Raw genomic sequence first — 26252 nt, 5'->3', positions numbered from 1 at the left:
TATGGGCAAAATGCTGCTAGATCCTGGTAGTAGTAGAGGGGGGCGCTTAGCTTACTGGAAGCTAGGTAATGCGAAAAGTGACACCGGGACTAAGATTCAACAATTCCATGCGATATATGCAGCCATTAGACCCTGAAGAAAGACCAGCGCGAGACTAATGTATCCTAGCGAAAAGGAAAGGAATGCTGTCAGCGGTCGAATTGTGGGCGCAAATGACTGCAGAAGCCGGGGGCGCGATCGCACGGCGAATGCGCGAAGCCGGACCAACTCACCAGAACACGAGGGATAACCTTCCCCCCGCCAGGAATGAAGGAATGCGGGACCGGGGCAGGGAAAGCAAGATATAAAAGATGGCTTAGGAAGAATGACCTTTGTGAGGAAATAAAGAGCGTGTGACCTCCGAGGGAGGAGGAATTTTAAATTAGTGACAGAAGGGGGTGGTGGAGGTTGGCGGAGGTAAAGACGATAAGTGTCTTTGGGTGGTCGAGGGTTATAGGGACGGAGTCCGGAGTAGAGTACCTGACGGGTAAAGTAGTCTGACTGGATGGAGAGGGGAAACAGAAAGCCACCCGTGATTTTAAAACTTCCCCCTCTGCTAGTAGTAGACTGGAGTGACAAAAAAAAAAAAAAAAAAAAAAAAAAAAGTGGGAGCAACAACACAAGGGATTATGATTATTATTATAATTACTGATTGATTGACCGCGACGATGAAACAACTTTATGAATGCCCACTCATTATGCCTTCGTTCTCTCCTCTCCTTTGTCTCTGATCAACCATGCACAACTCCTAGCGAAATACCCAGAATGCATGACTGAACTGTTCGCGCACCCACTCAACTATCTAGTCTACTCACTGGTCGGCTACTGACACTTTGGAACGGTTCTTCTGAACTGACCCACGCCCGTCCCGCCGGGAATACTGTCGCTGGTCAGAGTTAGATATCGGTGTCCACTTCTCGCCGGTACAAACGGATCTCCTCATCCGTCGCCCGACCCCATTCAGTCTAGTGGCAGCAGGAGTCATGGCTTTGGAAGTTTGGAACCTGGGTGAAGGACATTAAAGAGGGACTTTGTGGCACTGGTGCCATGTATCGACAGTGGGTAATTATATCCCAGTGCACCGTCAACCAGACCTACCAGCATTCCCGACTCACCCTTCTTCAACTACAGAATCAGAAACCGTTGGAGTCTGATAACCGCTTGGCACGGCGCTACCCAAGACTCCCATCTAGGAAATGACGTTGGATATCCTCTTAAGGCTATTGACCCCTGAGACATGAGATCTACCGCACCCAAATATTTCGAACAGCCATTACCTGTCCATCACCTACGAACCCGCTGCAAGGTCTTGAGCCTTTTGATCATCAGGGGTCTGGAAGACTTGTGCCAATGGATAGTCAGTAAGCAGTTAATCTTTGAGGGGCTCCTAGTTTAGTACAACGACAGTGGTCACTATGGATCGAACTCCAGCGCAATCTCCGTTCGAAACTTAGGCGCTGCATTTCTATTGGTTTATACGAATACGACATAGCCCCATGCGTTGAATTACATTGAAGGATAAACACTCGGAGTCTGTTACCCAGCCTATGATGTTAACGTAATCCACAATCGCGCGGCCCATACAATCGCGCGGCCCATCTTATAATGCCATATAAAAGTTATCTTTTATAATAATTATAATATCTCAATAACTACACTTTATATAAGTCTATAATGATAAATAGAGATTAATAATAATAAAATAAATATATTAGAAGTGTCCAAATATTTTTAAATAATTTATTTATATTTAATTTAGAGATATCTATAAATTATAAGTAAATTACAGGTATTTTATATTACCAGATATTATATGTAGTTATTAAAATCCAAAAAAAATATTAAAAATAAATTTTTGATTATTATAATCTCTCTTTTAAAGATAAAGTCATATAATTCCAGGATGGTTAAGATATTAGAAATTAAAAAAACAGCTTTTATATAGCATTAGTTGATGGGCCGCGCGATTGTGGATTACATTATCAATCATCAACCTATCTTACATAACCTACTCCATAGTATCAAGTGGCTCATCGAGCCCTATGGGGTACAATGTGCTGATGGTCCGACATAATTTACGGCCTTGAATCAGTTGATTGTCCAAGCGCGTCTCTTGCCATAACACATACTGTATTATTTGCCCCTGCCGCGTTGACGTATCAGATATGTCGCATCGAAAGATACCAACGTGGACCTAGCAGACCTTGCGTCTGCGCGAATGTACTCTATCTATCCACATCCCACTTTCGCAAATGAGAATGCACATCAATTCAACAACGCCAGATGATTTCTCCCTCGTAAAAGCATTTGACTAATAGACTTCCCATATTAAGATAATGATCAGCTGCATCTGCGGATGGAAGTCCCACGCCTAGAATGGAGCTGCACATGACCCAAATGAGTAAAGTAATTCTTCATACCTCGCAAATACTCACCAATGAAGCAATTCTACCGACACCCTACATTTTGCTGTGTGATTATATTTAGAAGTCGATATATCATTGCCGAGCGGACCGATGTCTAAGACATCCCGACGTCACAGTAACCATTCAACAGAGGAAGAGACAACAGAGAATCTCTACGATATTCCCCGCCCTTGGGAGAATCAGCAGCTCATTCGCACAAAATCTGATAGTCTTGTTCTAGTGACATAGTGAGTGGAGCAGCAGCAGCAGCAGCAGCAGCAGAAGAACTTTTTCCCCTCGGAAGAAGGCCAGCAAAAAGGAAGTCCGCCCGAACAATTCCACTCCGCTTCCCTAATTGGTTTCACAATTAAGTAACGGCCACAAACCTGCGCCACCTGCATTACTAGCCTCCACTGCTGCGCCACACACACATATGGATCGGCGCTGCCGAATCCCGTGTGCGTGATTACGATGATGATGTTGATTGATGTCGGAGATCAGACGCACTTCCCGAACGATTCCTCTGTGGCTTCCAACAATTGAAGACATCAACCAACCAACCAACCAACCTCTCGCGTTTAGCTAGCCATTTACAGCAGGGCGATTTCCACCTGCCTTACATCACTCCTCGTCCCAAACCAAACAACAAACAAACAATTGTCCCCAGAAAATAAATCATCCTCCACCATGTCTCGGGCAGGAACCTGGATGAAGATGCTCGGCGTGTAAGGCGCACATCCCACCCACCCACCTTTTTCTCTTCCGTACTTGCCGCGCGATTTTTACAACTAACGGGGTAAATTACTTACTATTAGCGGCATCGTCATCTGTGTCGGCGGTCCGGCTTTCGTCCAATACATCCGTCCTACCGACGAAGAATTGTTCAAGCGTTATAACCCGGATCTTCAGAAGCGGAGTTTGGAGGAAGGTGATCGCCGGGCTCGGGAATTCGATGAATATGTTACCCGGTTGAAGCAATGGTCTAAGTCTGATAAGTCGAGTGCGTTTATGGTCCACCCTTCTTTTACCTTATGGGTGTGTCTGTGAGAAGTTATACTGATGTCATGGGTTTGATTAGTCTGGTATGCGGCGCAGGAACAACAGGAACAGAAGCGCGTGGAGGCTGAGGTACAACGGAACCAGGCTAGGGATGATGCGAAGGTACAACGTGAGGAGATGAGGAAGGAATTGCTGGGTGAGAAATAGGATGTATATCTCCAGTGGAGTGAAATTGCTGTGACTAGCTCATTTCTCTATGCTGGAGATGTAGCTGGATCGGACATGATGCCAGGAAGGACTGTTGACTCCTGCATCGTCCTTGTATTTATACCCATTGCGTCTACCTGAGACCTGTCCAAAAAGCATTGTGGGGGAAGCATTTGGCTCAGAGTTTGTGGAGTTTCGGAGGCTACGGTCTATACTGTATTATATTTCAATGACTAAATGGAAATCCTACGCTTGCATTGTATGTTGTGTCTTTGTGCTGTTCTTGTTCATCGGACTACGCCGACAGACAGCCGAGTATCTTCTAATCGTGGTATCGACGAGGCATTTTATTGGGATACCCCCGTTACTGCTCCTGTAGCGACAACCGTTATTAGGCAGAGGACTCACTAGTAGACCAAAATCTGCCGGTGAGCCGCTGGGACAGATCTGGAGAACCGAGAGCCACTTGATATGACCTGGAGTAATTCGGCACAGCTATACGCATGCCAAAGCCGTTATTAGGCGCACGACAATCTTCGTACGCCGAAAAGAAATAGACTGGTATCCAGATCAACTCCATCAGCGCTTATTGATCGGATTACTGCTGGCCCGGTTGGTCCCACTTTCACTGCATATAAGGAAGGCCTTCAGGCAGTATCCTTGAGACCTATATCGACTTCTTCTAGTTTGAGATGAGTTGGCCACGCGTATACATGGAGGTTGTAGCGAATGAGCACCTCTGCTGAGTATGACGATCTCTTATCCGAGATCTTCTCCGCCCACGCTTGAATGAACTGTCGGGCCAATTTTGCTGCAATCTTCGTATTGATGCTCGCTGTATGAATGGAGTTGTATATATCGCTCAGATACTTGTCGCGGCTGTAGGCCTGTAGGTGTCCGTTCGGACAATTTTAGCATCCATTGATCAAACTGCGATGCAAAGCGTTGTTGTGTCTATTGTTGACATTGGCATAGCGCGGTAAGTGATCACATTGCCCCGCTGGTGGTTGTGAAGGAGAATATTCTTTGCAAAATAGGTCTTGGGATTAAACGTAAACCGTTCCCAGTATTTTGGTTAATATGTCTCACTCGTGAAGGGGGAAAAGTATGACGCTAAAAGCACTTATTACAATGGATATGCAAATAGGTGGTATGAGCAACAAATCTAGCCAAGTCTTAAGCAGATCGAAGAATGCAGAAGTTGGCAGGATTCTTTCGGCAATAAAGTCCTTATCGTATCTATTATCTAGATATCTGGAAGAAGGGTCCACACTCCATACTCGTTAAGGCAGGACTGCCACGTGATGCATGTGACGGAAGGCGCAGCATGCTTACAGAAGACGCACCGCCACATAGTAGGGCGTGTTTCTTAAGCAACGCATGAGATCGGGCAGACCGTTGCCATACTTCATAACACTTGGTAGTGAAGGGTGCCCAATAGACGGACAACTGGTGTTGCTATTTCTGTCTGTATTGCTCTCTCTACCAAAATTGCAGGCATACCTGAGCCTTGCTCCTGCACCTAATGCATACATCGACAGTATTGATAGTTGTAGTAGATCTTCTATGTCCCATGTGAAGCACTAGGTGGATATTGACAGGGTATCCTCTCCTTTTCCATGGGCGCAGTAGTAATCAATAGAAACAAAGTAGCAGCAGTCTCTATACAGCCACTCAACTCAACCTTTTGGCTTTTCACCTTCTCTTTGTTTCCATTCTAGCGGCTGGTCCAATTGGGTCTCACCACTAAGCACAAAATAATAATAGCTGCCTGTGCCGGGGCGTCCTTCCCAATAGACCGCGGGTCACGTGAAACCGCCCCGACCGAACCGAAACGCCTGTAATCTCCAGAAGGCGGGCGGCGATTCATCACACCTTGTCAGCTTCCCTTCAATAACGCATCCTACTTCCCTCCTGCATTCCATCGTCCCGCCACCTTCCACACCATCCTCCGACCTCCACCTTTCTCGCTTTTCACCGTATCCTCAGTCGTCGAGTGTGTCGTTGCGACTTACCGCCTCATCCCCTACGACAGCAACAGGCAGCAGCCCGTCACTTTCCACCTAGGTAGTCTGGTGACTTACCAGGTCCTACACCCCCGAATACCGAGTTCATAGAATCTATCGCGCACGAGAATCATGTCCGAGCAGCCTTACGACCCCTACATCCCCTCTGGCGCCAATGGAGCCGGCGCCGGCGCCAGCGCCGCGCAAAATGGCGACCCCAGGACAAGGGAAATCGACAAAGTAAGTTGCCGAAACGTCTCGCGGCCAACTCTTATCGTACCACAAGGATCTGTCGCCCAGGTTGGATAGGATGTGACGGCTTGCCAGTGCTCATCTGGACGTCCATCTGAGTTCATCTCTACTGGGCGGCAACCCCGGTCTTTTGGATGTTATTGAGCTTGTGTCTATCATGGCATTTGTCGCAAAGCCCTTTACTAACACTGTGTTTCTTTTTTCTCTAGAAAATCCAAGAGACCGTTGATACAATGCGCTCCAACATCTTCAAAGTTTCAGAACGTGGTGAACGTCTAGACTCCCTCCAGGACAAGACGGACAATTTGGCAACATCAGCGCAGGGATTCCGCAGAGGTGCCAACCGCGTGAGGAAGCAAATGTGGTGGAAGGATATGAAGATGCGCGTGTGCCTTATCGTTTGTATCATTATTCTGCTCATTGTGATTATCGTCCCTGCAGGTAAGATCAGCGCTGTTCTCCCGGCACTCCACCCAGCTGGACCCGGTAAAGCATCCCGGAGTGCGCTAACAGCTTTCTCCTTTTAGTTGTCGCAACCAAACATTAAGCTACGAATTCAGAGCGCGACAGTCATGATTGGCTTGGGAATGGATGACGATTTTTCTTTCGCCTGGCCCTGGTTTATCTGTGTTGAGACGAAGCCGTTGTTTCCAGCTATTAATACCACCTGCTTTTTTCTCGGGCGTCAACCTCGTTCTCACGAATAAAGTCTTGTTGTCTCTATACGCCATGGACGCTATGAGCCGGTATGGAGATTGAGGCTATGCCACATGATTCCATCGACGGTGAAGATGTAAATGATACTCTCCGGTGCTTCCTCGTGTTCAAGTATCAGTGCTGTTTGTTAGTTTTGGTCTCCTATGTTTGCTCCTTTTCCTTTTCTCTTTTTTTTCTCTTTATGTATTTCCTTTGTGTCTTTCCCTTTTTAGCCTTTAATGGACCTCTGCTCCAGATTACACACTCAAGAGTACACTGCGAGTATAGTACAGGCAACCTAATTTGTCCTTTTGAGACTTGCACTTGCATAAAAGCGAGAGGGGGAAGAAACGGAGAGAGAGAGCAGGACCTGACGAGAAAGACGGTCAGGGCACACTCATCTGGCCATAAGTCCGACCCATCGTAGCCTGAGACACGGGTAGATAACTCGTATTGCGGATACTACTACGGAGGAGATTACCAGCCATAGATAAAACCCGCACCCCACGGAAAAAGCAAAGGGAGGAAAGGCTCGGATGAAGAGGACCGAAGAGCAAGGAGATGTGGACCACATTAATATGGAATCTGGATACCCAGTTGTACGTGTTAGGTAAAGGGGGGATCAGATAACGAAAAGGATCCATCTGCACTGACGGATTTGACATCTGTGGCCTGAGTCGTGCTGGAGCACGACTCCAGCGAGTTAAGACAGTGATAGGCTGTCGGCAGTTAGCGAGATCTGATAACGGCTTGAAGAGTTATTATTGATTGATGGAAATTGATCATAGGGGATCGTCGGGATCCATATGCTGGGTTTCCATTACGTGTGACGATGCGAAAGAGGGAAGCGAGGTAGTTTGAGGATGGGGGAGCGAAGGGCAACCGGAAATAATGGGAACCGGGACCTTGGAAATAATAGTAATGTGGTGAGTCACTTTTTTTTCGATACCCGGCTCCGAAAGTCGCAGCCAAGCCAGCGTTTCGGGCACTTGTGCGGACTGACGTTTATCCCTCGATATATCTACCTTAAGAAAGCCGGGTTTTGCGCAATTTATTCCAGTGGCCAGATCGAAATTCGCTCACATATAGTGACAGGTTCGACGGAGATCTAGGTGCCCCTGGTTAGCTTATTAGCTTGTGAAAACGGCCTAAAATTCGAGGCAACGCGTGGATGGAGAGAGAAAGATATAAAGGGCGCTCCCGAACGCGGCAAAAGAGCGACATTGAAAAAGGCTTTATAAAAAACCAAGGCTTAACTTAACCCAAGGACAGAATTGGTCACGGCCGAAAAGTAAAGAAAAGGAAAAAAAAAACCCACCTCCGAACCAGGCGACTACGGCCAGCCATTGGGTCGGAGCTAACTAGTGAGTAATAATTCCCCTCTTCCTAAGTTCCCAAAGGGCGCGCGCCCGCTCCGAAGAGTGGCCGATAATCTCTATCTGGACGATCAAACTCTTTGGGGGGTTGCGGCAAATTCCCTGATGAACCCGCACTACTACCACCTCCGCACAACCTTTTTTCCCTCTTCGTCACCTTCTCCTCTCAACCTCCATTACCACTTCTACTCTACTTCTACTTAACTCTCTCTGACTCCCACCCCGTCTCCCCTTCCAGGTCTCCCTCCCTCCGACCTTCCTGTCCGATATAGGCCTCAGCAGCTGCCGCATGCTGGCTGGCAATATGTTCTCCCTTCGCACCGCCGTGCGGAGAGCTTCCTCCAGCAAGCCCCTCCGCGCCGTCTCCGCACAGCATGCTGTTTCTTCTGCCAGACTGGGCGGCGCCTCTGCTCGTCAATCCCTGAAGGCCTCTGCGGTTCCCCTGTTGCAGAGTCGTCACTACTCCCGTGCTACTGACCCCCAGCTTTCCTCCACCCGCTCGACCGTTGTCCAGCTGCTGAGCAACATCGGTTCCAAGCGCGAGGTGCAGCAGTATCTCTCTCACTTCACCTCCGTTTCCTCCCAGCAGTTCGCTGTCATCAAGGTCGGCGGTGCCATCATCACCGAACATCTTCAGACTCTTTCCTCCGCCCTTGCGTTCCTGAACCATGTCGGCCTGTACCCGATCGTCGTCCACGGTGCTGGACCCCAGCTTAACCGTATGCTGGAGGACGCCGGTGTCGAGCCTCAGTTCGAAGATGGAATCCGAGTCACCGATGGGAAGACATTGGCTCTGGCCCGGAAGCTGTTCCTGGAGGAGAACCTGAAGTTGATTGAGGAGTTGGAGCGCATGGGTGTCCGGGCGCGCCCTCTCAACGCGGGTGTCTTCACCGCTGATTACCTGGACAAGGACAAGTACAACCTGGTTGGCAAGATCAATGGCGTGAACAAGAAGCCAATTGAGTCTGCCATTGAGGCTGGCTGCCTTCCCATTCTTACGTCTATGGCTGAGACTCCCGATGGCCAGGTTCTCAACGTCAACGCTGATGTGGCTGCCGGTGAGTTGGCGCGTGCGCTCCAGCCGCTCAAGATTGTCTACCTTGCCGAGAAGGGTGGCTTGTTCAACGGCGACACCGGTGAGAAGATCTCTGTGATCAACCTCGACGAGGAGTACGACCACCTGATGACTCAGTGGTGGGTCCGTCACGGTACCCGCCTGAAGATCAAGGAGATGAAGGACCTGCTCAGCGATCTTCCTCGTACCTCCAGTGTGGCCATCATCCACCCTGCTGATCTGCAGAAGGAACTCTTCACCGACTCTGGAGCCGGTACGCTCATCCGCCGTGGAAACAAGGTCCACGTTAAGACTTCTCTCTCTGAGTTCGAGGATCTCGAGAAGCTCAAGGAGGTCCTGGTTCGTGACCGCGAGGGCCTGGATGCCCGCGCCACGGTTGACCGTTACGTCGAGGGCTTGAAGGAGCGTGACTTCAAGGTCTACTATGATGAGCCTATGGAGGCCCTGGCCGTTGTTCTGCCCCCTCAGAAGGACGCTACTTCTTCCCTGGCTCACTTGGCTACCTTCACCATCACCAAGTCCGGCTGGTTGACCAACGTTGCCGACAACGTCTTTGCTTCCATCAAGAAGGACTACCCCAAGCTTGTCTGGACCGTCAAGGAGGATGATGAGAACCTGACCTGGTTCTTCGACAAGGCCGATGGCAGCCTCAGCCGTGAGGGAGAGGTTCTCTTCTGGTACGGTGTCGAGAGCGGTGAGGAGGTCAAGCAGCTGGTGCAGGAGTTCAACCAGCACGGTCGCCAGATGTTTGGAGACATCAACCTCGAGTCGAGGCTGCACCGCGCCGCCCAGGCCGCCACTCACATTGGCAAGGGTTTTGGTGCTAGCGGTGCTTCTGCTGAGCAGAAGCGTGCCTTCTCCTCTACCAGCAATGCTCTGCGCGCCGCTCGTTCCGCTCGTCCGATGGTTCCTGTGCAGACCGTCAGAACCTACGCCACGACGAACCCTAACCCCCCGTTGGGAGAGAAGAACATGTCCAACACCCGCCCCGCCAAGGTTGCTCTTATCGGAGCCCGTGGTTACACCGGCCAGGCTCTGATCAGCCTGCTCAACGCCCACCCTCACATGGATCTGCGTCACGTCTCTTCTCGCGAGCTGGTTGGCAAGAAGCTGCAGGGTTACGACAAGCGTGAGATCATCTACGAGAACCTCAGCCCCGAGGATGTTAAGCGCATGTCCTCCAACGGAGACGTCGACTGCTGGGTCATGGCTCTGCCCAACGGCGTTTGCAAGCCGTTTGTTGATGCCGTGGACCAGGGTGCCGAGAAGGGCAACGTCATCGTTGACCTGAGTGCCGACTACCGCTTCGACAGCAACTGGACCTACGGTCTGCCTGAGTTGGTCAGCCGTTCCAAGATTGCCCAGGCTACCCGTATCGCCAACCCTGGATGCTACGCTACTGCCGCTCAGATTGGAATTGCTCCCCTTGTGCCCTTCCTTGGTGGCCAGCCCACTGTTTTCGGTGTTTCCGGCTACTCCGGAGCTGGCACCAAGCCCAGCCCCAAGAACGATGTGGACAACCTCACCAACAACATCATCCCCTACAGCTTGACTGATCACATTCACGAGAAGGAGATCAGCGCGCAGCTCGGTACCAGCATTGCGTTCATCCCTCACGTTGCTGTCTGGTTCCAGGGCATTCACGTATGTTACCCTCGTTTTTATGCTGTTTGATACCACATTGAGTCGAGGCTGACTTCTATACAGCACACTATCAGCATCCCCTTGAAGGAGGAGATGAGCTCCCGCGACATCCGCAACATCTACCAGGATCGTTATGCTGGTGAGAAGCTCGTGAAGATCGTTGGCGAGCCTCCTTCCGTCAAGGACATTGCTGGCCGCCACGGCGTTGAGGTTGGTGGCTTTGCTGTCCACTCCAGCGGCAAGCGGGTCGTCGTGTGTGCTACCATTGACAACCTGCTCAAGGGTGCTGCCACCCAGTGCCTGCGTAAGTTCTCCAGCTCAACAGTTCGTGAACTCACATGGATAGACATGAAGCTAATGCTCGCTACAGAGAACATGAACCTTGCCCTTGGCTACGGCGAATACCAGGGCATCCCTCTTGACTAGGTGTCTCCTATATGTTAGATACACCTCATGTACTATGATCTGGTCCGGGGGTAGGTATAGAACCCCCTCCCATACGGGGGCTTATTTTTTTGGAATCGAGAAAATGTCCTTCGTGTTTTAAAGTTCTGGTTTGATCTTTCTTGCGTGTCTCATACCCCACGTGCATCTTTCTGGGTTGCTATGGGTTGGAGATAATTGTAGCAGCATTTACCTCTTCCTTCATTTTCCATAGTCAACTTGATTTTCTTTCACTTTTTCTCTTGATTCTCGGTTTTTTTTCGTCCTCTATAGACCCCTGGCTTCTTCGGTCGTTATTCTGTATTGCCATGATTGTGTTGTCTTAATGGGCACCGAAAAGCACCTTCCCTGTATAATGTCTGTGGGTTCGATGATGTTTCTTGATACTGATTTAGTGTAGCAATATAGAAAGGGGACAGAAAATGCTCACACTTTTCGATGCGATCAACCGTTTGCCTCGAACGCGGCGTTCATTCCACAAAGATAAACCTAGTCTATTGATGTGCTCATGCAGTTCGATATCATCTGATAATTATCTTGGCAGTGTAACTGAATAATTCCCGTCCTGTTGTAGTGAGCGATATTTGAATTGACTGCCATGCTCCGATGTTGATTCCTCACTACTTTAATTCCCACTCTTGTCCCATCGCCTTCCAGCTCCACCAACATCCCTCACACTCCGACTCTCCCTCTCAGTTACCTTTGCTAGTATTTGATCACTTTGTCTCATCAGATAAGCCCCACCCTATACCTATCTTGCTGGTCACGTCGAACCACCCTCATCCGTCTTACCATTATCCTGCGCGCTCTTGCTCGAGCAGCGGCTGGCTCTCATACTCTCCACTCCACCGGAAGACAGCTGGCCCAGGTAACCAGCCTATACAGTGGGAGCCAGAAGCTGAGACTACCTTTCCCGGTGCAGGGCATTCCAACGCGATCTAGATTAGCTGGTCAATCCCTTTCAAAGATATACCACGTCCCTTTCTTCACCCGAACCACCGCCTGCCAATAAGATCGCGGCGCGGTCCTACGATACATACAGCTGCTGGAACGACTCACGCAACTAATATCGCTTGCGGTGGTTCATAGATTGAGCATCAGCCTGAGGGACGCGTCAAGGACCGTTCCTTAAGGCGCATAAGGGCGCGAGGTCGAAATGTTCTATAGCCATGAGAGTAAGTGGAATTAGATATGGAATTAACCTGAACCTGGAGCTTTGCGAATGCTGTTGTCGAATAACTACTGATGCACTTCTCCGGATAGTTCTTACTTCTCCTGAACATGGAGTTGCTACGGTCTGGTGAGTTGTCGCGTTCCCTCCTGAGACCTGTCTGCTCTATTATACTGATATTTCAATTTGTATAGGCTTGTTGCCACCCTGGGCTCGAAATCCGTCACTAGAAAGTTGAACAAGAAGGCTATACTGGATGTGGATGTCCCCAAGACGTGTGGTGTCATAATGGACCCGGTGGCGCCGATGGCTTTGAGGCTTCAGGGGAATCTACTGTAAGATCAGCTATTTGCAAACTGGTCCGAGGACTACTTTACTTATCGCATCATACTACTCTAGATATGGGGTGTCAAGGGTATACAGCCAACAGTGTGGATACACCCTCACCGATGTTCAAGCCATGCATGACAGGATGAGAGCTCTGCTGAAGGTTCTACCGGGGGGTGGCCTTGACCCTATGGCAGGGAAGGCTAGGTTTGTACTCCTGGTGTCTCAAGACTTGCGGACATTGCGACAGTGTCTCACTGCTTACCCTTCTCACAGACCAGATCAGCTCATTCTACCCTACGATCCGAGTTTCCTTCCTGAAAATAACCTTCCTGGCTTGGGACTAGATTTTTCAAGCTTGAATCTGTCGATTGACCTAGACCTGAGTCAACAACCGAGTCGGATGTGGCCTCAGACCCCTGATCTTAGCCAATCTGCTCTCTCCCAGACTGATAGTCTAAAACTCGATTTGTCTTCCAATAGATCAATGGGGGATATAGATGGCTTCAGCGCAGGTACCAGTGTGAGCCGGTATGGAGGTATAGGCATCGACTTTGGCGGCATCGAGCCCCTCCAGCTTGGTGAAGAATCCGGAGTGATCCTGCAACCTGACTTTGAATTTGACGAAGATGGAAATATCATAGAGCTTACTGGATCAGTTCAGCCCGAGACAAGATTGCAAGGGACTATGTCCGCCATGGAAGAAAGAGCTGCAGATGCCATGGAGGTTGATGTGACAGAGAATTTTGTCATGGAAGATCAGGTACGCTTCATTAATCTCTCATTAAATATTTCAATTGCCTGACAAAATTATGAAATAGTCGGCTTTACTTGACGAAGGACCCAAGATAGAACTACCAGATCTAAAGCCAAAAACCGAAAGCGTTGACATACACAAGACCACACAGCACCGCGCCTCTATCTTTGACCAGGCAGTGGACGATGAAGATACTGTGGAGTCGAATATGGCATTGCAGCAAAAGAGAAGAGGTCCCAAGCTCATTGGTTTAGATGACCAAATCGCACTGCGAAACACTGAAATGGCCCAGTTGAATAGTAACTATGTGCAGAACATGGCAGCAGCCTCGAAGCAGAAACAGAGAAACAAGCTTCCAACCTTGGCGAAAAAGAGGGCTGCCTTCTGGGTCTTCGGTCAAGGCATTGGTTCTGTCGGTGTGGGCGTGGGGTTGTCTCAAGTCACGCACCCATTGCATTCTTTCTCGGGCAAGCAGCTGTATAAAAAGCTCCTTGATGAGCCAAATGGTCGAGTACGCAAGCGTGTTCATCCCTCGATTGAAGGCGGGGATCCCGATCTCGATACACGCCGTGTCCGCCCAAGGGTGGAGGATGAAGACCAGATCGGACGTCACGACGACAGGTTATGGAACGAGGTATGTATATGTCGACGTGCTCTTATGTTTACCCGGCCAAAGCTGAGCTATCATACGCAGGACGTCGAAATTGGTCGCAATGCACCTCCCTCTCTTCGCGATGACCACTCTATTCAAATGCCATGGAACATCACAGCATCTGTCCAAAGCTCTCGGCAGGGCTCGTCTGCTGCAAATATCTTTCGCGGTTTTGGCAGCGCCAGTGACTTTTCATCGCACGGCATCTCTGATACCGGATTTGGAAGAGCCCGCAGTCGTCTCACTAGCGCAAGTCCTCTTGCTGGTCGTGGGTTTCCTTTCGATGCTGAAGCGCTCAATGTCCTCTCCATTCCCGGCAACGAATTGGGTGAGCTGGACAACCTTGACGACTTTGACATCTCTCAGTATCTACACACTGAGCTTGCGACAGAGCATGGCGGAGTCTTTGAGGAACATATCATGGGAGCAGGTCATGAAACGCACTCTGTTGTTCAAGGCCTGCAAGTGCTCAATGATGAATCACAAAAGTCAACACTTGATCAAGAGAGTTTGAACTTCCTCAAGTACTTGGAAAGCATATTCATGACCACGACACCTGCAAACGAAGAGGAAATTTATGATTCGAATGGTCCATCCGGGGAAATAAAATCAATAACATTCTCCACACTCCTCCCTCCGCAGAAGACCTCTCACATCGTGGCTACTCAAGGCCTCATGCATGTGCTTACTCTTGCAACTAGAGGTATACTTTCGGTACACCAAGAAGCCTACGAAGACCAAAGCACTGAAGAATATGGCGTGCGATATAACTACGGAGAAATTCACATATGCATACCCGGATTGTCGGAGGCCACTGCAGCACACCATTGATCGTCCGTTGTCAGACCTGTAGCTGCAGAATCCCCCGTCTGTATTGAGTACTCATTTTCCTACTCCTGGCTGTTTTGAGTAGAGACATGCACGTGTCATTCTATTCTATCAATTTCCTTATTTACATCATGTAAAGTACAAGTCTCCATCACAAAACGCCTAAATAGCTGATCTATCAAACTTACTGTTCATACCATGTCTGAAACCCCAAGCCTCTCAAATACAGTTTTAAACCAAACTTTCCGAAGCCTCATACCACTAAATCAGCATCATGACCACCACCAAGTTATCAGTACGAGATCCCCAAGCCCACATCGTTTGCGCCAGGAAAATAAACCTTGCACAACAGACTCAAGTACGCATTGACAAATCAAGGTAGAGAAAACCCTATCGATGACGTCCGGACATAAGAGCAGCAGACATACATCTGAAACAAAGAGTGAGCCCCTCAACCCCAAGCAAACAACATACGAACTAACTAACTACAAAACGAAGCGACGCAGTAAGTACAAGGCGTCGAGAAGAGCTCGCGATTGGCCTCTGAAGATCAGTGGGCCGGTGATCTCATCATCATCAAGAGGAAAGATCAGATCAGGCCAGGCCAGGACAGTCTGCAGTGGTTCTGGTCCAACACCATAAGTGGACAAGAAGTAGTAGTAATATTGCAAGCCAGAAAGCAGTTTTATTTGAAATTAAGTCGTCATTTTTCCCCGGGTGTAAAAACAAATAAACGGTCTTGATTAGATCCATACCAGTATGTTATACGAGAGTACGTAGTACTAAAGTTTAGTAATAATAAGTAATACGTACAAACGCTTCCATTTATGGATGGATGCCGGTGACACCTAAACAAAAATAGTATACAGATTAATACATGACGGCGTTTAACCAGCATAGTATTATATCAGACTATATATGTATTGCATCTTCAACATCGCACATCGCACAATTGAAGCATACATTCCTTCAAGATATGATTATGATGTTCAGGGGGCAGGGAGTTCGGTTCCTCCTCCAAGACACGGCAAGACACGCGAGGTTGGCGGTGGCTGTGCCGCGCTGCGTTCTTGCGTTTCCTTACACAGCATACTACGTACTTACTGTGTGTTGTCACAAGAAGTTGCGATCGCAGTGAAATGATTAATTAGTATGTTCCATTTTTGATGATGATTTAGATTCAAGACCCCTCGTTTATGTCTCAGGTTTGCAAAAAGAAAAATGTTGAATTTATCAGTCATGGGTTGAACGAATACGAACGGGGCATAGATAGATAGATAGAACAACACAGCAAGTTTACTTCTTTTAGTATCCGCGCGGTCCGGCCGTTTAAGTGGTGGCCTTGTGAGACGCGGTATATCGAAACTTGTAAATGTGCCGATCGTTCCATACCCTTACGGCGATACCAGTACCATCGTAGTTTGGATACTAACTATATCTAGTTGTCAGGTATTTAGGGTACGCAATCTAGATATTATACAGATCTAAGTAGAAATCTACAAATGCTGTGAAATAATCTCTCAAGAATGATCGACTCCTTTAGCTGCAGCTTTGCTCAATTTATTTGTATTCCCTGCTCCGATGCATTGAATGGTCTACGCTGATAGGGCCTTGTCAAGCCTCCGCTTATTTGGGGAACGTGGTCGGGCTTTGGTCAGCCTGCCGCGTGACAGAATTTGACTTTGGGTGAGGCACCCAAGGCCGGAGTTGGACTTTGTTCAAAAAGGGAACAAAGAAGAGAAAGATAATCAGGGATGAATGGAAGAAGAAGATCAGAAGAGGTGAAGAAAATGATCAAGCTATCAATGTATCTAGATAGTATTATAATTAGTCGTTGGTTAGTGTACAGTAAGTTGAGCAAAACCAGTAATATTAATCTCTCGGTATGCTGGTTTTCTTGTGGACGGACGGACCCCCTCGGGATCAAAATTACGCATATGGTAAGGTCTCGTCCTGACGGGCTCGCGTAACTTAACCGCCACCGTCTCGGTCTTGTCTTGTCCCCGTTTTGTCTCGTCTTGTTTCCTTCCCAGGCCCGGTCAAACACTCTCTCTTCCTTTTCACTCTCGCTCCCCCGAGTCCTCGCTGCCTCGTTCCTCATCTTTTGCTTTCCCCACGAAACGTCCAACCAAACCCCCATCTCCATCCCCTGCAGTGGCCCTTCTCATCTCTTTTTCTAGTCGATTTTCTCCGGCCAATCCATCCACCATCGATTTCTTCAACCCTTTCGTCGTGAACATGGGTCGGACCGTCGACCAGGAAGTTCACGCGGCGTTCGTCGAGTTCCGCGCCAAGGAAGACGATAAGGTGCGTGACTCCTGTATTTCCCGTAATATTTCAACCCGCCGCCCAACACCAGCGTCACTGACATGACGAACCTGGCTTGTTTGCTTTCCACAGTGTCTTTCCGTCCAGTGTATCTACTGCCAGCAGATTCGCGCAAAGAACACCTCACGCCAGAAGCAGCACCTGCTCGAGTGTCCCGGTCTCCGCGGCCACACCAACCCCCAGGCCCAGTCCCAGTCCGCCCCCTCTGCCCCGAATGGCATCGCCGCTGCCAATGGATACCCTCCCACCCCCAATGGTGCTGCGGCCACCGCGCCGGGTGCTGCTCCTGGGCCCGGTGCTCTCGCGACTCCCAACGGTCCCATGATGTCCAACGGTGTCAATCCTCATGCTACCCCGATGCAGACGCCATTGCAGAACATGCAGAGTCGCGCCTCTCTCCCGACATCAGGCCCGGCCGGAACCGCCTCCACCGTCTCTGCTACCCAGCAGGCAGCTCGTGCCACTCCCAAAGCGAAGCCTAAGAACTCGACCTCGAACCTTCCTGCCCCGCCCCTCGATGACGTTCATGCCGCGTTCGTGGAGTTCCGTGCCAAAGAAGAAGACAAGGTGAGCGAGGACATGGCCCGCGTGTTGCCCGATAGAACCCTATGTCTGACAGGAGACCCCCACCAGTGTCTGTCCGTTCAATGCATCTATTGCCAGCAGGTCCGCGCAAAGAATACCAGCCGTCAACGTCAGCACCTGTTGGAATGCCCCACCTACCTCAGTGTCATGAAAGATTCGATCCCCGCAAACAACCTTCTTCATACCTTCCCCGAAGGCGACGTGGCGCGTTCCCTGCAGATCCCCGCGCCTACCCTGGAGCTGGACTTCCGCATGAGCATTAAGATGAACCCGAAGGTGTCGGTAGGTGAGAGTATTTGGGGTCAACGTGATTGGGTAACATTCGTCGGTGGTCAGTGGGCTGGTCGATGGGGTAAGGGTGTCGTTCTGGTAAGTCGTGACGCGCAATTGGTTGCTTGCTATAATTAGCAACATGCTCACCGTGCATATAGCCTGGCGGACAAGACTCGCAGGTCGTCACCAAGGAATCTTCTACACATCTCCGAGCGAGCTACATGCTCCAGACCGCCGACGATCCCCCCGCATACATTGTCGTGAAGACCAACGGCTGGTTGACCGGAGCCAAGGATATTCTGGACAAGGTCAACGACCCGGGTATGGCGGATAGCATCAACCCCAATACATACAAATACCGCATCAACTTGAACATGGAAACTGGAGACGAACGTTACGCGTTTTTGAACACTCTGATGTGGATTGGAAGTGGCTGCCGCAGGGGCCACGAAGGTCAGTGCTGACCCCATCCCATCACCCGGGCTTGATTCACTTTACTAATACCTCTGCAGTCATCTTTGATGCATTCCGCGTCAACTAATCTGCCACGATATTGCAGCTGTTTTGTCCGTTATTAAGCGAGTAGCAATTGTTGATTTCATGGGGGAAAATCGTTGTCTTGGTTGATTTTTTTTCTCCTTCCTTTCCACCTTTTGATTGGGCTTTGATCCTCTCTTCTGAAGTGTGGCTTGTGTATTTATCTCTTCGATCCATCCGCGTGGGTTTACCCTACCCATTTCTTGGGGGAATGCCTGCCTACCTACCTACCTACCTGCCATTACTTCCATTTACCTTCACGAGTCCGCTTGATGCGTTCGTTCGAGGAAAGTTCTCCTTCGAATGTCCTATTATGACTTGTCTTTGGGTTTCTTCTACCTCTTCCTTTTTTCTTTTATCCCATTTCCACTTTGAGCTGTCCACTTTTGTAACTGGTATCCGTTTGACTTTCATTTCCTCCGTGTTTCTTTTTACTATTTACATCTCCTAGGAAGCAAGATTGTCATCATGAAGTTTCTCCTTCAAAACCCCGGTTTGTTTCTTTTCCTTATCATTCTACCTGTCGAGTACATTCGACACCCACACTCCCCCTCATCACAACCCTAATTACGTTGAGCCAAAGCGTTGAGTATACACGCTCGCATCTTGTACCTCTATCTTATTTTCCAGAATGGATATTGAATTGCCAGTTTTGATACCTGATAGATCTAGTACGTAATTAGCAGTAAAACAGCTAGCTACCAACTACCTAATGAGACCATAAAAAACCCCTACAGGATAAAGATCAATCGATGTTGAAACCACGAAGTGTAGTTGGGAGGTAGGTATATGCGTCCCCAATGATGCTAGCCTGGCCTACTGTAGTATTATTCCCAAACCCCCCTCAAAATTAGCTACAAAGCAATAGTACATGTCCGGCAAATCCTCGATATAATACGTGATATGGTTTGTATAGACCAGTTTTTTACCAGCAAGTATCAATGAAGTATAGTATCTGAAGAAAAAGATAGATTACTTAGTTTACTTACTTTACTTTACCGAGCCAAGCCAAGCCTAGCCTACCCCAGGTGAGGGGTATCATAACCAACCAAACCATACTTAGTATTGATGTTATACTTATGGAACTAAAACCACCAATTAGAACGTAGTAATTATTAAATAACCTGGCAAGATATACACTTGTTACTATGGTATTATAGCTAGCACTATCGACCTGTATCTAAGCACCATTCATGATATTTACCAACCACAAGGAGTTCTTATCCCTGATGCATTCATCCTGTAGTGCAAGTAAGTATTTATTGTGAGATTGGGTCGATCTATAGGTTGAATATTGATAAGGTAGTAAGTAAGGATGGTATGGGAAAGGGTTGTGAAGAGGAGGAGGGTGATGAGGGATCATTAAGCTTAATGGCGGTGGTAATATTGCTATGAGGTATGGATAACATGGTGAAGATGGATTTGGAATGTGTATGTTATGTTGGACGCTTGGGGGATATGGAGTGACAATGATGGTAATGTTAGGCGGCAATCATTGGGTTATGATGTATTGTTTCTGCTCTTGCTGTCTGGATATTGGCTGTGTAAATGATTTAAATAGTAACAGATTGGAGACAAAAATAGCGAAAGTCCCCTCGTCGTAGGCACTGATATTTCGTAAATTAAGGAGTAGTATGATGATATAGCCTGTTGAGGTATATTTAACATTGTAGCATAGAATCAACAGTTAGTTATGAAGGTTATCCTCTTCTCCGTCTGTAATAAGAAGGAAACACAAGTATATCGACTCCCGCATCTCCACCAGCTTGAACCAGCGGCGTAAAGGCCTCTTTGGCAGATGAGCTTGCATGAAGATTCCTCGAATACGTCTGAATTTCCACTTCCTCAAGATAGGGAAACATCTCCCTCCGACAAGCCACCACCTCCAACAGATTGGACATGACTTGATCCGTTTGAGAGGATTCGAAATGTGTCATACGAAGGCATTTCAAACTAGGCGGCAAGATCTCTTTAAGCGACGATAGTTTTGGTCGGTCATCACTCAAGTGGAAATTAAGCAGGGTGGCGACGGGAATCCGGAGATCCCATAGCTTAGTGAAATCCGCCATTGACCCAAACCAGTCGATTGGAGGCGGATCACCATCTTCCACATCCTCGTCAAATCCGGATTGCATCGTCTCCCCTCGGTCGTTCAGATGAAGGACCTGCAAGCTGTGCTTTTGCGTACAAAGCGCAGAATAGAATGCCCGAGGACGGAAATTCATATATCGTTCTCCCCATATCACCTGATTCGAGTGTTGGTATTTAAATTTTTCGAGATTCGCACACGATGTGATAAAGTCCGCCATGCCTTTGCTGCCATTGGGGTTTACACCAAATTCTAGCTCAACAATTGGAGAGGTCCCCTTAGCAGGCTTAAAAGCTGGGTGATCAATTTGAGTAACCATTGACTCAACCACGGAATCCAGGCTCAAAGACCGCACGGACGGGAGGTGGAAGAAAGGGAGAAACTTGTTATTGGGATACCATGCTTTGTTATCGTCCGAGGAGTCAATCCCGACGTCTTCCAAGTGCTGTAGAATTGGCATCGTGTCAAATGGCTTCTCGCGCATTGCGGCACGTGAGAGAACTCGATTGAGAAATTTGACTCCCCATGTATAGTGCATTAACAAGCTGGTCATGTTCTCCATGGTCAAGAGTAGCAGGCCAAGCCATGCATCTTGATTGCCCTCTACCAAAGCTTCCTCCCATTCTTTGGTTTCTTCCTCTGATTGGCTGATCCGATTCACCCAAGGTAGAACAGAAGTGATATCGTGATTCTGCTTCTTCCTTGTATAGGAGGACCACCAATGCAACCTGAAATATTTGATGGAAGATCCTATCGCGGGGTTCTCCTGGATGGCCAGGAGAAGAGGGCGAATCTGAGATCCCTCAATCCAAACATAGTCGTAGACTGCCTTGAAGAGGACGGACCGCCAACGGCGACAAACCAGGAGGAACTGGTATTTATGTTTGAACAAGACGATATTGTCAACAATAAGAAGGAGGATCTCGTCCGGAAGGCGATCCATCTTGTCAGCCAAGGCAAATTAAGGAGATGAACAAGTCGGCATCAGGCGGGTAAGGATTTTTTTTGCTTCTGTCTGGACCCCATTTTAGCGCGAAGGTTGAACCAGACGGAAGTGGTTGAAGCTAAGCCAACTGGGGTGGGCTCAGGATGAGGACGGGGGCGAAGAGGGATTGATAAACGGAGAAAGAGTAAAAAAGAGAGCGAAGCGAGTCAGTTCAAACGAACCCAACAACAAGAAGATGTATAGAAACCCATCCCAAAGAAGGGAAAGTACCTTGAAATGGTAATTACCCTGAGAGGTAACGGGTGTTTCTGATACGCAGTATACTTTTCTGGTCCGCATCTATACTGATTGATTACTGTTGTTTCCAGCCAGATAGTTATTACGCGGATTAATACCGCCCTTATGCCCGTACTTTTTGCCAGGACCCTGTATTTTATGCTAAGCGGTTCGGTTTCTCCCAGATGATCCACTCCGGAAGGAAAACTTACCAACTAAGCGACATAACGTACATACCAAAGAACGCCGCGGGCATTTCTCCGGTTTCTTTCCACATTGTTGTGCCAGCACAGCATCTTGAAGATGGCGCAGGATTTTTTTTCTTCCTTTCCCTGAGGAATTACAGCAATCCCTTGCTGCTCTTCAAGGAACTGTTTATTGGTAGGGAATGACTAGCCCGGATCGCAGTGGGGCTGATAACATCAATGTAGCAAACAAGCCTTTCTTAACCGAACCATGGACACATCCATACTAGAATACCCTGGGAGAGGGAAAAGAACAGGTGTTGGCACGTGTTGGTATTACTTACGCTCATTCCGAGTGGTACAGACTTTATTTACTACTAGTTATTAGATCGCAGGAGTTCGTCCTGAGTAACCGATTGGTTAACAACCAACCCGTGTTCTTTCCGCAGGGCTGCATATGATGTATCGCTGCCCGGCAGTTTCATCCGCAACTAAACTGCTTTACAGATCGAATTTACTAATGTAAAACGACACACACGCTTTGTCACAAGTTCGATACGATGTGACCAGATCTGAAACGGCTCTGTTACTTTCTTGAATCATAAGACATGACACATAGTCAAATGACGTTCGGTCAGAGACGTCGGGGCGTATCGTAAATACAACCTGAGAGCATAAGCCGATACAATCAGTAGGCAGTATACTTCTGTGGGTTAAGTATAGGTCAAAGCTGATTCTTGTCTACATTACTACATTCAGGACTAATGTCACCATCAAATATCTACAATATTATCATGCCTCATTCAGAAGCCTATGTAATCAGTTAGTAAATGGTGTTGACGCCACTGAATCGTCGAAACGTACCTTTCTCAGTGTTCCCCTCACCCATACTCTTACTGCTGCTGCTGCCACTTTGGATAGCTCCGAGAATGCCATCCAGGTACGGAGCACCGCTCCATTTCTGGTGGGTCAGCACATCCACGCCCAGTTCTTTCTCGCGGGCCTGGACCATCCGGACATAGGCGAGCATGCCTTCATCCTTGAACGCGCGCGAGAGTTCCGTCGTGATGGTTGCGTTGGTGTGCAATCCGGCAAGGGAGATCAATTGCAGAACAAATCTATGTTGGTCAGCTACTGTCAACTTCGTGTTCAATGAGCATTCACGTACCCATGTTGCGCTAGATCCCAGATGAAGGACTTCAAAGAAGCTTCATCAAAGCCTTGACCCATCCAGTTAAATGACGGGCTCAGGTTGTAAACCAGCTTCTTGCCAGGGTGCGCAGCGCGCACGTCACCTGCCAGCTTACCAGCCTTGGCAACATCCGGATCACCCGTCTCGACCCAAAGAAGATCCGAGTAAGGTGCGAACTCCTTGGCCCGCTTGGTGGCAGCCGCGAACCCAGCACGGTAATGGTAGAATCCTTCCCGGGTGCGGGGGGTGTCGCAGGACCAAACCACCGGTGTCTGGGAATAGTCGTCTGCCAGTGCCCTACGACGAGAGATAGAAAGGTCGGGGTTCTCTTGGACACGCTTCTTGTATGCGTCGCGAGCGGACTGAGGCGCACCCTCTGCTTCAAGGTGTGCATCGACAGCTAAAGAAATCGCGATTAGTCAAGCCACAAACGGAGGTACCAAAGACCCATACCCTCATCAAAAGTGACAAGCTTGTGTCTCTTAACCCAGTCCATCTCGTACGCATCGATTTCAGAAGGAGCAGCTCCCTCTCGCTCCATGGCCTGCAAGGTCTCTGCGAGAGGTTCTACATTCTCCGTAACACCGAGGAGGAACTCGTGGTCGCGCACATCGATAGCACTGCTGATCAAACGACCGCTCTCCGAGTCCGTACGAGCAATAACCAGGTTCTCTGTTCCCATCATATCCCACTGGAAACGTGCAGCGACAAGCCTGTTGATGTGGTCTCCGATAGGCACAAGGACTTTGCCAGCCAAGTGACCGCATTTCTTACCGCCATGAAGCTGGTCCTCGAAATGAACAGCTGCCGCGCCATTCTCTGCAAAAAGCTTAGCCAGCTTCAACACGGCGGACAGCCCTCCGTGTCTAGATACATCAGCCAATCAGTCCTCAAACCCTATATGATAGGACATACCCTGTATCTCCGTCTGCAACAATTGGGCGTAGGTAGTCAACGTAGGGTGTATCCTTCCGTTGTTCGGGCGTGAGCTTCCGTCTAGCATCCCATTGCTTCCGATCGTGCAGCTGCTGGGCCTTGAACAAGCGCTGGACCTGGTTTGGAACGGTATTGTAAGGATAGTCACCAAAGTCGGGAGACACCTCGTTGGTAGTAGTCAACAGAGAGGAGCATGCCCAGCCAGAAATGTACAAAACCTCCTGGTTGGGCGCCTGCTGGGTCATCTGTACAGGGTCAATGGCACCCACTGCGGGGAGTTAGCATATGCAAAAAGCCAAGATCGGAAAAGGTCCAATTAATAACATACTGGTGTGAACTGGCTTCCCCTCAGCTGCTCGCTCATTTAGCAAATTAAAAAGCTTCCTTGCCATCAACGAGCTCGGATAGGTCTGCTGCAAAGAGCCCCGTTTGCAAACGACATCCGCGGCCGAATAAGGCCGCTTGATACCCTCGAACCGCGGTGACGCCCACCAAGCTTCCACATCTTTAATTTGTTGCTCATACAAGGCATCTTCAGCAGCACCAGCCTTGTCAGCCGTCGACAGAAGTTGGTATGAATCGCCCGGCAGTGCGGATGACACGAGGGGTTCAACGGGGGGCAACGTTGGTGCCGACATCCGCGGATAACCGCATGTGAACGAGCGCAAGGCAAGGCGAGATGGACTGCCGGCAGTCGAAGTGAGAGAAGGGATACGTCGAGGAATTCGACGAGGAACTGATCGAAGCATCGTCAAAAACTCAAGCAAGAACGGATAGCGAACGGCCTGACATTGAAGGGAAAGGGAGGAATGAGGAGGGATGGGGTGTCTGATGTTTGGGGGACACGGTCCGTTTCTCGGTCGGCCGATCACCAGCCTAACCTCGGTCTGGGGGCGGCAATCCCCCCCGCTTATCCGCGGTCGGCATGGCGCCTTGTGTGGCTCCACAGGTGGCTGGGATAACGGTGAGGTTAAGCTATCCGTGCACTCCGTTCTCGGTGGATTCTAAGATCGAGATAGGATAGAAGTATGGACTCGCAACCACTTCGTACAGGGTCTGATTATCATAGCTGCGTGCCGTTATTCTATCTACCTGACATACATCACCCGCATGGCAGCAAATATTATCACATCGAGGCATACCCCAGCCCATGGCCACATAGATGTCTAGTAGGATCACAATGCTCGAAGCCCTCTCTCATATGCATCCCTCAGCATTTGGAAAGAAATCTCGGCAACAGGATCTGTACGGCCCGTAATTGTCACCAGAGTACGAAAGTCTCTATCTGCAATGATTTTGCACATCTTCTTATGTTCTTTCTCTTCCCATCCGGCTTTCTGGCAATCCTGTAACGATGGAACATAAGCATAAGGATTCATCTCTGGGCCCTATGTCAACGCTCCAAATGAAGAAAACCTTATACTGCTCACCTTATCACAATACGTAACCACACCACACTTTGCACATCTCAAAAGAGGCTTATCCTTCTTCCCACAGCCATGACACTTCTTGTGTGTGGCAAACCTCGCCGGCCAACACCTCATCTCGTCGCTCAGCTGGAAGAGCACTTTCATATTGCCAGGGAAAAACTAGTAGGTTGAGGTCACCGGTTAGTACGTAGTGCACTTGAAATCACTTTGCAGTGCACTCATAACTATACCTTGAAATATCCATAGTGCTCCTGCCGAACACCCACAGTACCATCGAGAAAGAGATGACGCCTAGGAAACAAGATAGCCATAGTATTTCCGGGCTTCAATTTTGGATCATTCTCGATGGATCTGCCTCGATCACCCGTGTAAAAGGCCACAGTGACAGGTGAGTCGGCCCTATCGAACGTTCTCAGCACAAGTCGCGTGATCCGTTCGATACTGACGATCTCCACGAGTAGACATCCGAAAACACCGCCGCCAGTTTCAGGACAGGTATAGTCTCCAGGAAGATCCGAAATGGAGGGAAATACGCTTTGGTCTGCGAGGGAGGCGTAGCTACGCGGCATCTTTGTGGGAAGTTGCGACGGTGTGTAG

At 48.9% G+C, this 26252-nt stretch overlaps 8 protein-coding genes across 8 annotated transcripts; 5 read left to right on the top strand and 3 right to left on the bottom strand.

Moving 5' to 3' along the window:
* The first annotated feature begins 2942 nt into the window (after positions 1–2942).
* Positions 2943–3858, top strand: BO79DRAFT_208872 (uncharacterized protein). The gene is made up of 3 exons (XM_025682477.1): positions 2943–3169; positions 3260–3444; positions 3523–3858. The coding sequence occupies exons 1-3, from the start codon at positions 3132–3134 to the stop codon at positions 3648–3650; spliced, it is 351 nt and encodes a 116-aa protein (XP_025540035.1). The 5' UTR covers positions 2943–3131; the 3' UTR covers positions 3651–3858.
* Positions 3859–5654: 1796 nt separating this feature from the next.
* BO79DRAFT_12839 (SNAP receptor SNC2) lies at positions 5655–6556 on the top strand. Its single transcript, XM_025677965.1, has 3 exons — positions 5655–5896; positions 6118–6349; positions 6436–6556. Exons 1-3 carry the CDS (start codon positions 5789–5791, stop codon positions 6453–6455), a joined length of 360 nt encoding a protein of 119 aa, XP_025540034.1. The 5' UTR covers positions 5655–5788; the 3' UTR covers positions 6456–6556.
* A 1713-nt stretch (positions 6557–8269) lies between these two features.
* Positions 8270–11125, top strand: argEF (bifunctional acetylglutamate kinase/N-acetyl-gamma-glutamyl-phosphate reductase; the record flags this gene model as incomplete). The annotated part of the gene is made up of 3 exons (XM_025678456.1): positions 8270–10699; positions 10763–11003; positions 11070–11125. The coding sequence occupies 3 exons, from the start codon at positions 8270–8272 to the stop codon at positions 11123–11125; spliced, it is 2727 nt and encodes a 908-aa protein (XP_025540033.1).
* A 1026-nt stretch (positions 11126–12151) lies between these two features.
* Positions 12152–14881, top strand: BO79DRAFT_264521 (Rad21/Rec8 N terminal domain protein; the record flags this gene model as incomplete). Its single annotated transcript, XM_025686802.1, has 7 exons — positions 12152–12318; positions 12407–12443; positions 12509–12649; positions 12729–12848; positions 12918–13404; positions 13463–14032; positions 14075–14881. The coding sequence occupies exons 1-7, from the start codon at positions 12300–12302 to the stop codon at positions 14879–14881; spliced, it is 2181 nt and encodes a 726-aa protein (XP_025540032.1). The 5' UTR covers positions 12152–12299.
* A 2235-nt stretch (positions 14882–17116) lies between these two features.
* On the top strand, positions 17117–18605 carry BO79DRAFT_146617 (uncharacterized protein; the record flags this gene model as incomplete). The annotated part of the gene is made up of 5 exons (XM_025678470.1): positions 17117–17185; positions 17279–17773; positions 17840–18160; positions 18223–18517; positions 18577–18605. 5 exons carry the CDS (start codon positions 17117–17119, stop codon positions 18603–18605), a joined length of 1209 nt encoding a protein of 402 aa, XP_025540031.1.
* Positions 18606–20280: 1675 nt separating this feature from the next.
* Positions 20281–21633, bottom strand: BO79DRAFT_237392 (uncharacterized protein; the record flags this gene model as incomplete). Its single annotated transcript, XM_025684690.1, has 1 exon — positions 20281–21633. The coding sequence occupies one exon, from the start codon at positions 21631–21633 to the stop codon at positions 20302–20304; it is 1332 nt and encodes a 443-aa protein (XP_025540030.1). The 3' UTR covers positions 20281–20301.
* Positions 21634–22682: 1049 nt separating this feature from the next.
* On the bottom strand, positions 22683–25032 carry BO79DRAFT_208868 (methylisocitrate lyase ICL2). The gene is made up of 6 exons (XM_025682476.1): positions 24554–25032; positions 24205–24493; positions 23743–24155; positions 23266–23689; positions 22962–23215; positions 22683–22908 (listed from the first exon to the last, which is right to left on the bottom strand). The coding sequence occupies exons 1-6, from the start codon at positions 24972–24974 to the stop codon at positions 22901–22903; spliced, it is 1809 nt and encodes a 602-aa protein (XP_025540029.1). The 5' UTR covers positions 24975–25032; the 3' UTR covers positions 22683–22900.
* Positions 25033–25101: 69 nt separating this feature from the next.
* BO79DRAFT_264509 (zinc finger MYND domain-containing protein) lies at positions 25102–26239 on the bottom strand (the record flags this gene model as incomplete). The annotated part of the gene is made up of 4 exons (XM_025686800.1): positions 25102–25200; positions 25270–25294; positions 25642–25814; positions 25886–26239. Coding segments are annotated over 4 exons (651 nt in total), but the record flags the coding sequence as incomplete, so codon positions are not given.
* Positions 26240–26252: the final 13 nt, after the last annotated feature.

The sequence above is a fragment of the Aspergillus costaricaensis genome (genome assembly GCF_003184835.1).
Source record: "Aspergillus costaricaensis CBS 115574 unplaced genomic scaffold BO79scaffold_14, whole genome shotgun sequence".
NCBI lineage: Eukaryota > Fungi > Ascomycota > Eurotiomycetes > Eurotiales > Aspergillaceae > Aspergillus > Aspergillus costaricensis.
This window is presented reverse-complemented; position numbering and strand designations above follow the sequence as displayed.

Excerpts from the sequence above, each read along its gene's own strand:
- BO79DRAFT_208872 (XM_025682477.1), top strand. The coding sequence starts at position 3,132 with ATGTCTCGGGCAGGAACCTGGATGAAGATGCTCGGCGT. Across the intron at positions 3,170-3,259 it reads TGGATGAAGATGCTCGGCGT|CGGCATCGTCATCTGTGTCG; the intron begins GTAAGGCGCACA and ends ACTTACTATTAG. Across the intron at positions 3,445-3,522 it reads GTCTAAGTCTGATAAGTCGA|TCTGGTATGCGGCGCAGGAA; the intron begins GTGCGTTTATGG and ends GGGTTTGATTAG.
- BO79DRAFT_208868 (XM_025682476.1), bottom strand. The coding sequence starts at position 24,974 with ATGCTTCGATCAGTTCCTCGTCGAATTCCTCGACGTATCCCTTCTCTC. Across the intron at positions 23,690-23,742 it reads GCTTGTCACTTTTGATGAGG|CTGTCGATGCACACCTTGAA; the intron begins GTATGGGTCTTT and ends CGATTTCTTTAG. Across the intron at positions 23,216-23,265 it reads TGGGATCTAGCGCAACATGG|ATTTGTTCTGCAATTGATCT; the intron begins GTACGTGAATGC and ends TGACCAACATAG.
- BO79DRAFT_12839 (XM_025677965.1), top strand. The coding sequence starts at position 5,789 with ATGTCCGAGCAGCCTTACGACCCCTACATCCCCTCTGGCGCCAATGGA. Across the intron at positions 5,897-6,117 it reads GGACAAGGGAAATCGACAAA|AAAATCCAAGAGACCGTTGA; the intron begins GTAAGTTGCCGA and ends TTTTTTCTCTAG. Across the intron at positions 6,350-6,435 it reads TGTGATTATCGTCCCTGCAG|TTGTCGCAACCAAACATTAA; the intron begins GTAAGATCAGCG and ends TTCTCCTTTTAG.